General features: G+C 41.8%; 1 protein-coding gene across 1 annotated transcript in view; it reads right to left on the bottom strand.

Annotated features, from left to right (window-relative positions):
• Positions 1-15,735, bottom strand: part of pald1a (phosphatase domain containing paladin 1a) — a 92,547-nt gene that overhangs the window by 14,195 nt on the left and 62,617 nt on the right. The window contains 1 exon segment of the mRNA XM_083787918.1: positions 5,365-5,520. Within this exon segment, the coding sequence (XP_083644044.1) occupies positions 5,365-5,520 (156 nt within the window).

Here is a 15,735-nt window from a genome sequence, read left to right on the forward strand (position 1 = left end):
GCATTCCAGCTTTTATGGAGATATTTAATATTATCCCATTTAGACCTGAGGCCGATTCTAAAAGAAATAGCTTCTAAATCCTAACAGTTTTCTATCAGTTTCTATGTCAGTGGTGCTCAACCTTTTTCATGTTAAGGACTCCTAGCATTATCTGTATTTGGCCGCGGATCCCCATCTCAAAATATGTTGTTCCAGGGAGCCCCCAGAAGCAAATATTTGAGTTAAAAACTTTCGCTCTGAAAGAATATATAGTCAAGATTTGCGCCATATTTTCACAATTTTTCAATAGCTAAAGTATAACATAATGTTCGTCATATCACATCACACCGCCAACGACGAGACTCCGGGGGAACTTTCTAGACTTTCTAGACTTCAACGCGTGTGAAGATTAAGAATGTGTCAAAGGTCATGTCTCACCGAGACACAGAACATCTGACACAAATTGTGACCGTGATGGTCACCATTCATTCAACATAAAAACAATTCAGCGCTCACGCAGGAAACAGGGTTCAAATCCGGGGCGAGAGAAGGAAAGCTACATAGTGCGGCTTCAAGTGGTTACAATACAGTAAACTGCGTTGTCAAGCATTGCAATTCACATTCACGGAATTCAGGACAAAAAGAAAACTGCAATAACCCGTGTTACTTTCACTGAAGTGAAGCCTGTCAAGGAAAAATAAAACAATAAATACGTTTAGCACATCGTCAAGTAGTTGTGCATGGATCAAATATCATAGGGATCAGAACCCAGAGCTATAATTATCACTTTCTAACATCTACTGGAGTGCTGCATAGCTTCACGATGCGGTCTCATGTCTGTACTTCAGTGGTAGAAAGTAACTAAGTGCATTTACTTGCACTCAAGTACAATACTGTACAATTCTGAGGTCTCTTACTATTTTACTATGTTTTTTTTTTTACATTTCTGGATACTTCATAAGTTCATGCTTCTATACTGTACTATATCTCACAGGTAAGTATTGTACTTTTTACTCCACTACTTTAAGTATTTGACAGCTTCTTTAGATATTACTTTTTTTGTATTTTGATGCTGGTACTTTTGTTTTTTAGTCGAGTAACATTTTGAATGCAGGACTTTGTACTTTTTTTTCCTATAGTTGGATATTGCTTCGCGGCCAAATACGTATAATCTTGAGGGTCCTTGACATGAACAAGTTTGACCACTGATACCTGAATATAATAATAATAATAATAATAATCAGAAAACTGATTTAGAAGGCATTTGTAGAATTGGCCTCAGGTCTGACTTAACCCATTTAGGCCTGTCGACATTTAAAAAAAAAACAGATGTTTCTATATCAGTGGTGCTCAATATTTCATGTCAAGGACCACACAATTTATTATGTAATTGGCCGCCGACCCCCATCTGAAAATATGTTGTTCCAGGGACCCTCGAGAAGCAATGAATTGAGTTAAAAACTTAAACTCTAAAAGAATATATATTAAAAAATCTGAGGCACATTTTCACGATTTTTCAAAAATAGCAGACCTACAAGCTCATAGCGTGGCACCGAGTGCCGCGCTATGAGCTTGTAGGTCTGCTATTTTTCAATAGCTAAGGTATAACATAATGCCCAGAATGGATTAATGGGTTAGGTCAGTGGTTCTCAACCAGTGGTCCCGGGGACCACCAGTGGTCCTTGAGGGGGTTCCAGTTTCCCAGCTAAATGATGGAGAGTTGGTAACCAAGTGGACCCTCATAGATCTTTAACTGTAAAATGAAATCAAATGAACCCTTAACGTAAAATATTCTGTATTACAAATTTGTCATTTGCCTGCTATCTCTCCGAATGGTACCAACATCAATACAGCATGGAATTGTGGACAAAATCGTATCCAACGATAACAAAATATTCTTTAGTTCCGGGTCTGAGAGGCTAAATCTCATCAAAATGGTGGTCCGTGGCTCAAATACCGAATAAATAGTGGGCCTTGTTGATATGAAAAGGGTTGAAAAACACTGGGTTAAGAAATGGCAATAGGTCCTCCACCAGTCTGTTATTTTCTCATGGCATAACTGGTCCATTAGAGTCACTCTGATGCACCACATATTTCCCTCTATTCATAACAGGAAGAATATGCCCCGATTGACCGCATGCACATATTTCTGTGACAATTGTTTTCATACCGATTGTTCCAGTCTATTTTGGAATTCCCTTGTTTTTACACTCAGTTTATTCCACCTCAATAAGGACAAAGAGTCAGATATTCATTCATAGATTTCCAAAAAACATTCCAGCCTCTCCTCGTCCACGGTCATGTTTTGGTCAGTAAAATCGCTGCGCGGTTTCATGTTTTTAAATTATTAGTCCATTAAGACCTGGAACGCATCTGTGTCGCCTTAGCGTTTAACCACTTTAACCATTATTTTAAACTTTAGCCGTTGAAAAATAGATATACAGACATAGCAGACACCTCTTATCTCCATGTTTTAACTTTTGGTGTATTTCCATCCATCCATCTTCAACCGTTTATCTGTAGTCGGGTTGCGGGGGGAACAGCTCCCCCAGAGAGCTCCAGAATTCCCTCTCCAGAGCAACATTAGTAACTTCCTCCTGGGGGATCCCGAGATGTTCCAAGTGAGACGATGTGATTCCTCCAACTGCGCCTTGGTCTGCCCCGGGGTCTCCTCCCAGTGGGACGTGCCTCAAGGACCTCCCTAGGGAGACGCTCGAGAGGCATCCTAACCAGATGCCCGAACCACCTAAAGCTGGCTCCTTTCCAAGCGAAGAATCAGCGACTCTACTCCGAGTCGCTACTACTACTGCTACTTTAGGCGTATTTCTTTTTCATTTTTTTGTAAATCAATGCCCTACTTGATCATACTACAGCGTCACACAAAAGCACCAAAAGTAGCAGATCCACAAGCTCGTATAGCTACTTTTGCTATTTTTTTATTTTAATCCCGAAAAGTAACAGTTTTGGACATATGAGGTTTCCACCCGGACAGAGACGATATACATTTCCGATGGATTAATTTGACTACTTTATTTGCGCCAACTAGCTGAATTCAGCTCGCACGAAACACATGCCAATGTGTTTGCCAATGAGCTTAGCGTTAATGAGAACACCGACAATGAGCTCTTCCTTAAACGCAGGTCTGGTGGTGCGGTGCAGGGGGTGGGGGGGAGGGGGGGCGGGGCGGCAACTCATTTCTCTGGAATGCACATAAAATTTCAATCCAAGTTGCACATAAGTTTGATGTAAAAATAAATAAAATAAATAGCAACATTTGTGGATCAAGGTCGCAGCTCGTTGTGACCTTGTAGTAGCTCAGCGTTTTTTTGCATTGTTTTGTAAAAAAAAAAAAAAATTCTCCCGCGTGACACCATCATACGCATGTACTGTATAGTATCTAGACCAAGTGGTTAACACATTTTGGGCGGGGACCCCTTTTGGTGTTAGCATTACGTTATGCTTTCTATTGAAAAATAGCAGATTATTCATGTCCTCACTGTATTGCATTACTGCTTGTTTTTTAATGTCGTTGCCTTGCTTTTCTTTTATTCTCCATTGTTCTGTAAAGCACTTTGAGCTGCATTTCATGTCATGAAAGGTGCTATACAAATAAAGTTTTATTATTATTATTATTATCTACAAGCTCATCTACGAGCTTGTAGGTCTGCTATTTTCGAAAAATCGAAGAACGACTGACATAGAAACATAGCTTTTTCAGAAAACTGTCAGGATGTAGAAGACATTTTTAGAATCTGATCTCAGGTCAGAATGGGTTAAACGCAGAAGAGGATGGGGGGGGGGGGGCATAGGCTGACGGGCAACTCATTTGTTTGGAATGCACGTAAATTCCACACTTTTACTGTAGCTGCATGGCCACAGCTGGCCGAACGATTAATGCAGCAACAAAAACACACGAGGCCTGGCCGTTATGAAACTCCATGTGTGAAGAGCCGGCCGTACAATAGAGAGCAGAATAAGCTTGTAAATTCCACAGGGGGAAAATACACATGGTGACGGTTCAACAGCGCTGCATGCACGGGAGAGAGAGAGAGAGAGAGAGAGAGAGAGAGAGAGAGAGAGAGCGCGCACTGGTGGAAAAATGTTCTCACATTTTGTTCAAAAAATAATATGCAATACTGCAATATAGTTTATAAATCATAACATACATGTCCAAACTGTTTTTTTTATATATATATAATATATATATATATATATATATATATATAAACAGTTTGATTTTTTTTTGATTAAAAAAAAATAATAATAACAGACCGCAGACCTACAAGCTCGTAGCGCGCCACCGAGATCTGCTATTTTTCAATAGCTAAATTACAACATAATGTTTAAAACACCAAAAGGGGTTCCCGGACGAAAATGGGTTAACAAATAATTATAAATAAGTAAACTAACTGAAACCACATTATTTCCCCTAGAAGATTGAACAATAATATTGTTATTGTTCTCCCCGTGAATCTCTTTTATAAATAAGAACCAGAAATGATGAGTCAATGAAAGATCATTAAATGTTTGCACGTTTGTGAAGCCTTGTTTATTCACCGTGCTCATGGACATGACGATGAATGCAGCCAAACAATTATGGTTTCCTTATGAAGAAAATAACTAACTACACTGCGTAACTAATAATTGTGCAGACGTACTTATCACACTGTTATGTGATGCTTGTATATATGCAATTCAGAGATATTGTCACATTTTCTTTCAACTTATTTGTTGGATGATGTGTGGATTTGGTAAAGTTATTATAAGTCAATAATAGTCTGGAAAACACAATAGTTTGTCTACATTCCTTCTTATTTCCATACTTGATGACTAAATGTAACAATTCCATACTTTTCTAAATGGAACCCTGATTGTCCATGTAGTTGACGTGTATGTAGCAGAGTGGCTCACAACCTCAGCCTGATGGCCTAAAAGTCTAATATCTCCCCCGAGTCATACGTATAATATATTATATATCCCGTTCTTTGGTCTAGTGGTTAAGATGTTGGCTTTGTTGGTACGATTCCCGGGCGTTACAATGGTGCCCTGACCCGGAACGGGTAACCCCGTGGGAGGAGGTCAAAAGGGTAGAGTGGCTCTCTCAGTGTTGTTTTTGACAGTACATTTTTATTTTAGTTTTAGTCATAGTCTTTTGATGTGTTGTTAACCCATTCTGTACGGGAACCCCTTTTGGTGTTTTAACTAAACATTATGTTATACTTTAGCTATTGAAAAATATCAGATCTACAAGCTCATAGCGCGCCACCGAGTGGCGCGCTACGAGCTTGTAGGTCTGCTATTTTTGAAAAATCGTAAAAAATGCGGCACAAATCTTTCAATATATATAATATATATTCTTTCAGAAGACTTTTCAGGCCTAAATACCTGTTCCATCCACAGGGTGAAGGAGCGCTGCCAGGAGTCCTTCTTCTCCAGGTGCAGGTAGCTGTTGAAGAGGATCAGGTACATGTAGCGCTCCACGTACTGCAGGCTCCGCAGCAGGAGATCACGGCCCTCCTTCTCCGTCTTGCTGTTCTTCATCTGTGAGGGAGAGAGAGAGGATGACAGAGAGTCACCTAAAGCAGTGCTTTTCAACCCTTTTCCACGTCAATGTCCGTTATCTATTCGGCTATTATTTATTCTATAATAAGAGTGCAGTTGGTTACCGACTCGCCATCATTTAGCTGTGGACCGTCCACCTCATAGCAGCCACTGGGTCGGCAGTGGCTCAGGGGTAGAGCGGCCGTATGGCAACCGCCAGGTTCCCAGTTCGATCCCTGGCTCCCCCAGAGTTAGTGTCAAAGTGTCATTGAGCAAGCTTTAGACTCTGAAACCCTAATTGCCTCCCTTGCATGGTTTCCACCGTCATGTGTGTATGAATGGGTGAATGTATCTACGGTACATATGCACAATCTATATGCTTTGGATAAAAGCGCTATATAAATGCATCATTTACTAGGCATGTAACGATATATCGTATATCGATATATATTGATATTAATCCTGACGATTGTCATTGTGAATCCCGACGATATTAATCGATTCATGGTGTGTGTGATATGAAATGTGAGCTTTATTCATATTCCATCATATTCAAGTGCTTTTGGAGAGAAATGAGACCATGCAGTCACTTTCAGCAGTAGAAGCCTGCAGAGGGGAGCTGTGTGTCTGTGACTATGCCCAGATGATGGTCGTTGATGCTCAGTAATACATCAAGGAAGGCAATTATGTTTCTGCACTGTCAAATAGGTCTATGCAGTTAAATATAAATTGTGAAAAAAGCTCGGGGGGGGGGGGGGGAAGATAAATCATAAAAAAAGATTTTTCAGTCATTTCTTTGGAAAATAGAATTGTGTTTAATATATCATGAAACATCGTATTGTGAACCTCATATCGTGATACGTATCTTATCGTTAGTTGAGTGTATCGTTACATGCCTATACCATTTACCATTTATGAGCTCGCAGATCTGCTATCGTGATTTGTTTTTGCAAAAAAATGAATATATTCTAAAGCCAACAATGTTAAATGAATACTGGCAATTGGATGTGTCGACTTTTCCCCAGGATTGTCATTGTGGTACAACAACGCACAAACAAAGGGCCAAAAGCAGGCAGCATGAAGTCTTCCTAGCTGTTAAAAGGTCAGGTAGCTTGACTCTAAAAAGAGGAGAGGCATCACAAATCCCATCTCTGTAATTACCTTCTTTTCTCCAATTACCTCCTGCATGCAGAATGTGTACTTACTGTATGAAGAATGCTGGTCTCGGCTCGACAATTATTATTATTTAGCGTCTTTCTTTGATGCAGGACTAATAATGAAACCTTTACATCACAACATTCTTGAGGTTTGTGTGCGTTCCCTCTTTGCTAAATTAAATTCATCGCGACCCACACAATGTTCAAGGAACAAAGCTGAGAGAATAAATGGCCTACACAGCCACAACCACAACTAAAGGGCGTCATGTTTCTGTCCATGCAATAACAACATTTAACCATTACTACTGACATGTGCCGTAAAAAACGGATCTTTAAAAAAAAAAAAGTATTTAAAAACCAATGTTCACCGTCTGTGTTGTGGAATATCTGCTATTCAGAAATCTTGAAAATGTGTGCAAATGCTTTGAATATATATATTTAGTTTTTCTAAAGTGAACATTTTAATCCATTTTGGGCAGGAACCCCTTTTTGTGTTAGCATTATATTATGCTTTAGCTATTGAAAAAGATGTTTTGAAAAATCGAAGAACCACCGACATAGAAACATAGCTTTTTCAGAAAACTGTCAGGATGTAGAAGACATTTTTAGAATCTGATCTCAGGTGAAAATGGGTTAACTCAAATCTTTGACTTTTGGGGGCCCTGATGGCACAACATATCCTTCAGATGGGGAGTCCGTCGCGTCCCGTCGGGGGTCCTGCACATGAAGAGGTTTGAGAGCATCAGGGGGGGGTCCATTGACATCATCATCATCATCATCCCAGCGCGGCACTTTATTAGAACCACAGGGAGAACTTAATTAACGGTGCAAGACCAGAAAAAAAATATAAAGGCTGCTAAAGGCTTTTACGCTGACTAGGCCGTTTCGGCATGGTCTGGTCTGGTCTGGTCGGTCGGTGACTCAAAGTCGTGGAACGGGGGGGGCTGGGGGTTAGTTTCTTTGTGGGGGGGCCTCGATTTCTTTGGGGCCTTGAGGTCAGTCTGGCACCGAGTCAGAAGGAGTGTCGTCAGTGGCATGGTCTGCCATGCAGCTGTGAGGCTGTCGACAGGGAGGGGTTGTCGGGGTTAGGGGAGGTGAAGAGGAAGACGGGGGTAATATGGTCATGGGGCTCAGTGTGCCATCATCAGCGGCCAAGCGCATCCGTGGGCAGATTGCCGTCTGCCTCCATGGGGAGTGTTTTAGAGCACTGGTTCTCAAACCCTCTTCATGTCAGGTCATGTCGTGCCAGGGACCTCCAGAAGCAAAGATTTTCACGCTTGAAGAGACACATTTTCTGAAGTCCTGGGTTCCCCACAGAGCGGTGGTGGACAGACCTTTTCAAAGGTTATCTAATCCAGTGGTTCTCAAGGTGGGGGGGGGGGGGGTCGGTGGCTGAGCTATGGGGGTCCATGTGGCCTAATCCATGACAAACTGGTGGTCCTTGAAATTAAAGACAAGTTGTGAGAACCACTGCTCTATTAAACGTATGACATTTACTGTCTGAATTTACTGTGGCGGTGGTGGATGTCTGGATGATGAGGATGATGAGAAGCTCTGGACGTAAAGGCTGTGTGCTGTGGATACCGTGGTGTCCTGATGACTCACTCAGCCCTTTCTCCACAAGGTCAGACCACTGTCTGCCCGTCTGCCTGTCTGTCTGTCTGTCTGCCTGCCTGCCTGTCTGTCCGTCTGCCTGCCTGTCTGCCTGCCTGCTGTGAGGAATCCCCCAAGAAGCCAGCCAATATTGAAAAAAGTAGAACTATAGGGGTCTTCGAAATTCGAAGGTTGAGAGGAGCACTGTATTATTAAAGGCAATTTCTTGGAGCTGGGAGGGAGTATAGTGAAGCGTCTAGCTGAGCATGCACGCCTCTCTCTCCCCGAGTAGGTGGGCTGGCAGCTGGAGCCATTTGAAATGTGCAACAGAGCACCATAATATGATCATTCCAGAGCTGAATGACGCAACAGACAGAGAGAGAGAGAGAGAGAGAGAGAGAGAGGGAGAGAGAGCAAGAGAGACAGAGAGGGAGAGGGGGAGAAGGAAAGAGAAGGACAGTGGTGTAACGTAAATAAGTACATTTACTAAGTACTGTACTTAAGTACACCTTTGAGGATGTTTTACTTTACTGTAGCGCAATTTTCAGTACTTAATTTGTACTCGATTACATCTCAGACTAAGAAAATGCTGCACAATGGCTGACAACACCAACGTCTCCGCTCCAGTAGAGCCTGTACTGCCTCCATTGCATGGTCTTGATAAGTAACCTACTGGTTGATATGAGTTGATAACATATATGCTAGCCTGAGATAGGAGGAGGCCTCTCTACAGACCAACGTCGCATTGCACAAAGATTGTGCATTGCATTCACCCATTCACACACACACATTCATAGACCAATGGCGGCAAAAACCCAGCAATTCGTCTTGCGGTTACCATCCGGCCACTCTACCCCTGAACTACCCCGACCCTCCATTGATTAACCCTTGTCTGCCACCTGGTGGCCGCAGAAGGTAGTTAATGGACGGCATGGAGACCAACATTGTAAGGTTAGCAGTAGCTCACGCTGTTTATCTATCGCCAGAAACATTAACATGTCGGGAGCGATGCGACACAAAATCACAAATCACATCCGAGAACCTCGGACGGATGATCAAAACCATGGAGAGCGCTCGTAGTTTCAGAGATAATAGCAACGGAAGATCCTACTTTGAATAGAGGTCTATGCAAGCTCCCTATCCAATGTTGAAGCTGCCACCACCTACTGGCGAAAAATTTAACTGCAACCCGTTCATGGAGGTGGACGGACGTTCAGTGACGCCATGTGTGTAACGTGCGTCATCCCGGACCTCGTCCGCTCTATAGCTATATATCATAACTCTATGCTGGGACCCCATCAAGGACCCCTGCATGGCAGCCCAGTGCACGTGACGGGGGCCAACCTTGATCCCCCTCTGCACCCTGTTCTCCCAGGGGGCTTTATCTGGGTTCTATTGCACATACCCCTCTCCCAATTCTTTGCATGAAAAAAAACTGCAGTGCCAAACCTGGCAGCCATCTGTGCACAGGCAACGGCTAGACTCCCAACTCCCAGCGCGCGCGCACACGCACACGCACACGCACACACACACACACACACACACACACACACACACACACACACACACACACACACACACACACACACACACACACGTTGAACAAGTAGTCTACTCAGATTTGTTTACTTATTGGTTAAAGTAATATCAACACCCACAGTGTAGAAGTGCAGTTACAGGTATAAGGCCTGTATAGTTACTTGAGTAAAAGGATGAAAGTATAAAGTATTGAGATCAGAATAAGAATATGTATTCGTAGGTAAAGTACTCGTCACGCAGAATGTCCCATTTTATAAAACGTGTCAATTCTTTGAAAATCTGCAGATGTGCAGCACACACGTTTGCATCGCGTCATGCGCTTGCAGATCGGCTTATCTTATTTCGAATATAGCCGAAGTATAAAATAGGGCCATAATTGGTTAATGGATGTGTAATAATAACCTAAACGCAAATAGTAACTAAAGCGGTGAAATAATCATAGTGGAGAAAAAAAGTTCTATATTTACATAGTGGAGTAGAAGCCGTGTAGAGCATTGAAAAATGGAAATAGGTACATCAAAACTGTATTTTAAGGTGAAGTTGGTGACTAAATAAATGTACTTTTCCGGCGGTGCAGACGCACGCCTTCAGAGGGCTGATCTGACGTCAAGAGTGCAGGTTTCACACCTCCCACTAAACAACAACACATGACGGGCTCAATCACAACAGGAACGAACGCCCGTTAAAACTAATGATTCCTCTTGATGTCGTCTCCAACACCCAGAGCCCCATTTATCCACAAACACACATTTTTAAGTGAAGCGTAACCCAAGACCCGAGGAGGATTTGACAAATGTCTTCTAAATCCTAAACATTTTCTGAAGATGTTTCTATGTCAGTGGCGCTCACACTTTTTCATGTCAAGCACCCCCAGAATTATATGTAATTGGCCCCCGGACCCCAATCTCAAGACATGTTGTTCCAGGGACCCCCCCCAGAAGCAAAGATTTTAGTTAAAAGTGTTCACTGGGAAAGAATTCAAAGATTTGCGACACACACGCAATTATTCAAAAATTAGCAGATCTACAAGGCAGTGGTTCTCTCACTCTCGTTTACGTGCCAATAAGGATCCCCAAATTGATACTGTATGTATTTGGTGTAATTTTTCCAAACAAAATAAATAATACAAATCACTGCTCAATCACACTCGTGTGAAGTTAGGGGTGCCTTTTGAACAAATTAACAGGCAAAAGTGGTCTAAACAAACATTAAACTCGATAGAGACTAGTGCCACGTGAAGTCAATTTAGAATTGTATGTACAGTCGGGTGCTATTGGTCTTGTCCCTTTTCATTTAGCTCATTCTACAGTGTATACTTAGTTTCATACAGATTCTACTGTTAAGACGGATGTCAGGTTCTTACAGTAGTAGCTTAGGCCAGTGGTTCCCAAACCTTTTCGTGTCAAGGACCCCCAAATCAACATTTATTAGGCTACGGGCCCCCCATTTGAAAACATTATGCCAGTGACCCCCATAAGGGAGGATTTTTACAGCTCTATAGCAGTGATTCCGAAACATTAATTTCATGGACCCCCAGTTTCACACGCATTATGCTACAGAGTACAGACCCCCGATTTAATGGCATATCTAGCTCTGGTACCCCAATTTATATTGTAAAACCATTGTTAATTTAACTCTGAGAGTGTACAAATGGAACCAAATGGACCTGTTAGGGTCCATTTGGTTCCATTTGTACACTCTCTGAGTTACAGACCCATAAAGGTCCATTTGGTTTTTATCTCTAATTGAGCTAGGTACCCCCTGGAACTTAGGCTACTTATGATCCTTGATGACTATTTCTATGTATTTGTTGTACTACAATACCATGTGTTGTTTTGCTTACTGTAAGTCGCTCTAGTTAAATGGCTAAATTGTCATGTTTCACTTGTTTCACAAAAAAACTTTTGGTAATTTTATCGTCTGCTCAGGCTAATAGTCTAGTAGCCAGAATGTGAACCCGGACATGTTGAGTACACCAACGTTTTATGTTAGAAATATATTTAGTATGGGTCCCCAGCATGTAGAAACTTCCGGATGCTTGCATTATGTTGAGTCATTTTCATAATTGGCATAAAACGGCCATAGCCGTAATCACAAATGTGATGATGTCAGTAGCTATGGCCGTTTATATTTGGAATGAAACCCCCCTAGTTTGACATTTTAACATGCTACATAAAGCATGATGAAATTTCTTCTACAGGTTGTTAATGGTATGGTCACATATTATGCCAATTATGAAAATTGCTCAACATAATTATGCAAGTTATCATCCGGCAGTTTCTACATGCTGGGGAGTCTGGGGACCCATACTCAACATTTCTAACATGGTGTACTCAACATGTCCGGGTTCACAATGGTGCTCTATGGGCTGGCAACTATAGACTATAATGTGAACACCCCGGGCAGTTTTTAACTATAGACTATAATGTGAACACCCCGGGCAGTTTTTAACTATATACTATAATGTGAACACCCCGGGCAGTTTTTAACTATAGACTATAATGTGAACACCCCGGGCAGTTTTTAAGTTGCTTGATTCAGTAAGTAGATATTTGATGTTCATTTATGCTGCCACGCCCCCTTCCTACACAAACCCATTATAACCTCAAACTCCATTGTAACCATGATAGATTCATCGAAAACACCCAACCTTTTTTCTGTTGACTGATATTGTCCTTCTAATACTTGAGGGGGCTGTTTTTCCATTTACTGAACCTCCTCCTCGCTCACCACTTCAAAACGAATTATTAAAAATGAAGGAAAACAGTAAATGAAAAACCACTGCCCCCTCACGTATTAGAAGGACAAGTCAGGGATGTTCACATAAGACTGAGTAGACGATAAAATTACCAAAGGTTTTGTTGTTGTGTCCAGAAACCATTTCATTAAAACTAGGGGCAATGCATGTCCAGAAACCATGCAAGTCCTTCCATTGGCTATGCGGTACAAACGTTACGTGAACCAGTTGCAGGGTGTCTCCAGCAAAATTAGCTAATGCAGCAAACATAATGATAATTTTAAACCACTTCATCCATTTATATGTTGGCTATTCAAAAATAGCAGATCTACAATCTCAAACGTTTTCAGATGTGAGAAGAAGAACCACTACTGCTATTATAGACGGCTTGCCTCCAAGAGATGTTTTCCAAGCGAAAATTGAGAAGAAGAAGAAAAAAAAAGATCCATTTCAATTGACTTCATCCTCCGATGTGCTCGACAAGAGGCAAAGAAACCACAGTCTCTGGAGCATGCTATCAAACCCATCTGTGCTTTATGTAACCATTTGAAAAATGGCCTCTGCAACAACAACTGAGGAAACAAAATCTAAACAGCTCGCTTATTCTATTAATAAAAAACAGAATATGCACCAGGTAGATGCCTACATGCGTGTGTGTGGTGTGTGTGTGTGTGTGTGTGTATGTGTGTGCGTGCGTGAAGTGCGTGTGTTTGGAGGAGCCTCACGTGCACTCGTAGAAAGTTCCCTCTGAAAAAAACAATGTTGAGGAGGATGTGGAGAATTCTTTCCATTCCATGAGATTGTGTGTGTGTGTGTGTGTGTGTGTGTGTGTGTGTGTGTGTGTGTGTGTGTGTGTGTGTGTGTGTGTGTGTGTGTGTGTGTGTGTGTGTGAGTGAGTGAGTGAGTGAGTGAGTGAGTGAGAGAGAGAGAGAGAAAGAGAGAGAGGGAGAGAGAGAGAGAGAGAGAGAGAGAGAGAGAGAGAGAGAGGGAGATGGGTTTGGGCGCTCTAGGTATGAGAGGATTGCATAATTCTGCGTCTGTGTCTGCTCCCTATCCAGTGGTTCTGTGTCTGCTCCCTATCCAGTGGTTCTGTGTCTGCTCCCTATCCAGTGGTTCTGTGTCTGCTCCCTATCCAGTGGTTCTGCGTCTGTGTCTGCTCCCTATCCAGTGGTTCTGTGTCTGCTCCCTATCCAGTGGTTCTGTGTCTGCTCCCTATCCAGTGGTTCTGCGTCTGTGTCTGCTCCCTATCCAGTGGTTCTGTGTCTGCTCCCTATCCAGTGGTTCTGTGTCTGCTCCCTATCCAGTGGTTCTGTGTCTGCTCCCTATCCAGTGGTTCTCAAACCATTTCATGTCAAACTCAAGGACCCCCAAAACCCCCATTTGGCCACGGTGGACCCTCCCTCTTCAACAATCTGAAAAAAGCTTTTGCACCAGGGACCCCCAGAAGAGAAGATTAATGTAAAAATATATGAAATTTGCCGATCGGCTATTTTCAGCGAAAGCTTTCCTCACAATAACAGAAATCGGAAAGTACACAAGCACAGAGCCCTGAGCGACTCCACTCAGCCATATAAAGGGTAACCCATTTGTTGCTTTTCAAAATATTACAAAGAGAAAACGCGCTTCACAGGTTAATGGTAAAAAGTTTCATATAGTTTCATATGGTTTTCGCTGAGATATGAACGGACAGTTGCAGGCATGTTTGTGAATATCAGTAGCTGACAGGAGGTGTTCACTTGAAGCCAGTGTTGTTTTTGGCAGCACATTTTAGTTTTAGTTTAGTTTAGTTAATTTAGTTTTTGTTATAGTCATGAATAGTTTTCATTTAGCTTTAGTCATAAGTCTCTTGAATAGTTTTCGTTGAGTTTAGGCTGTCTATATAACTCAGTCTGACCAGAGGCAGGGATAGACCAAAAGAAATTGTGCACAATTCCATGCTGTGTTGATGTGGCACCATTGGGAGAGATAACGTTTCTCAAAATAACAATTCTTCTACTGTACATTCTTTAATTGTGTAGACTTCTTATGAATACAATAATTCAAGTCTTGAGAGCGTAAAATGAAACCATTTATCATTTAGCTGGGGACCACGTGGAACCCCCTCAAGGACCACCGTTTTGTTTTGTTTGGAAATGAATGCCCTACTTGATCACACCTACAGCGTCACACAAACACATCAAAAGTACTACTTTTGCTTAGTCTGGTTCTCAGTGCATAGACCACGCCCACTCCACTGAGTGAACTGAAAACTTTGAATGTGAATCCAGAAAAAAAAGGTTAAAAAACGGTTTTGGAGTGGACCTGAGGTTTTATTTATATATATATATATATTATATATATATACACACACACACACACACACACACGTCAGTGTTGATTTTGACAGCAAATTTTGATTTTAGTCATAGTCTTTTGAATAGTTTTCATTTCGTTTGAGTCACATTTTAGTCACCTGAAATGTTTTAGTGTTAGTCTAGTTTTAGTCGATTAAATATCATGAGATTTTAGTCGACTAAATCCAGTTGATTTAATTGACTAAAATGTATTTTGTCGGTGCCTGCCCTTGATGCCGTCGTAATGACTGATTTCACACTTGCTGAAAAGAGCCGATCTACAAGCTCACAACATGAGCTTGTAGCATGCATGTAAAATGACTTATACTGGATCTCTTGTCCACTAGTCCCTTCCTAACATTTTAGTCTAGTTTTTATTTGTTGATGAAAGTGTCAATACATTTAGTCTTAGTTTTAGTCATCATGGCTGAGTTTTCATTTAGTTTCCATTTAGCTTTCGTCAGCGAAAAAAGGTAGTCGACGAAAAATGTTTTGTCATAGTATTAGTCGACGAAATCACACGTCGCATATACAGAATGGAAAGAAGGGGAGAAGAGATGGCGAAGGAGCACGCCCTTTATCGCTTCACAAACACAGGAGAGCCGGGGGGGAGGGGGGAGTGGGATTATACATTTTCAATACACTATACTTATTATAGATGAATAGAATCTCCAAGTGTTGACATTTTGCTTATCTGACCGAGTGACGCATGCACAAAGCCTGCCTGTGTGCTGCAACAACACACTGTGTTTATGCATGGTTCGTACTGCATTAAATCCTTACAGGATTAAAGAAATGCTCTCGAGCGAAAGAAAGGCTAAAAGGTGCCGGAATTACTTTGTGTCTCGTAAATGGA

Source organism: Protomyctophum parallelum, assembly GCF_964188405.1.
Source record: "Protomyctophum parallelum genome assembly, chromosome: 17".
NCBI classification, from domain to species: domain Eukaryota; kingdom Metazoa; phylum Chordata; class Actinopteri; order Myctophiformes; family Myctophidae; genus Protomyctophum; species Protomyctophum parallelum.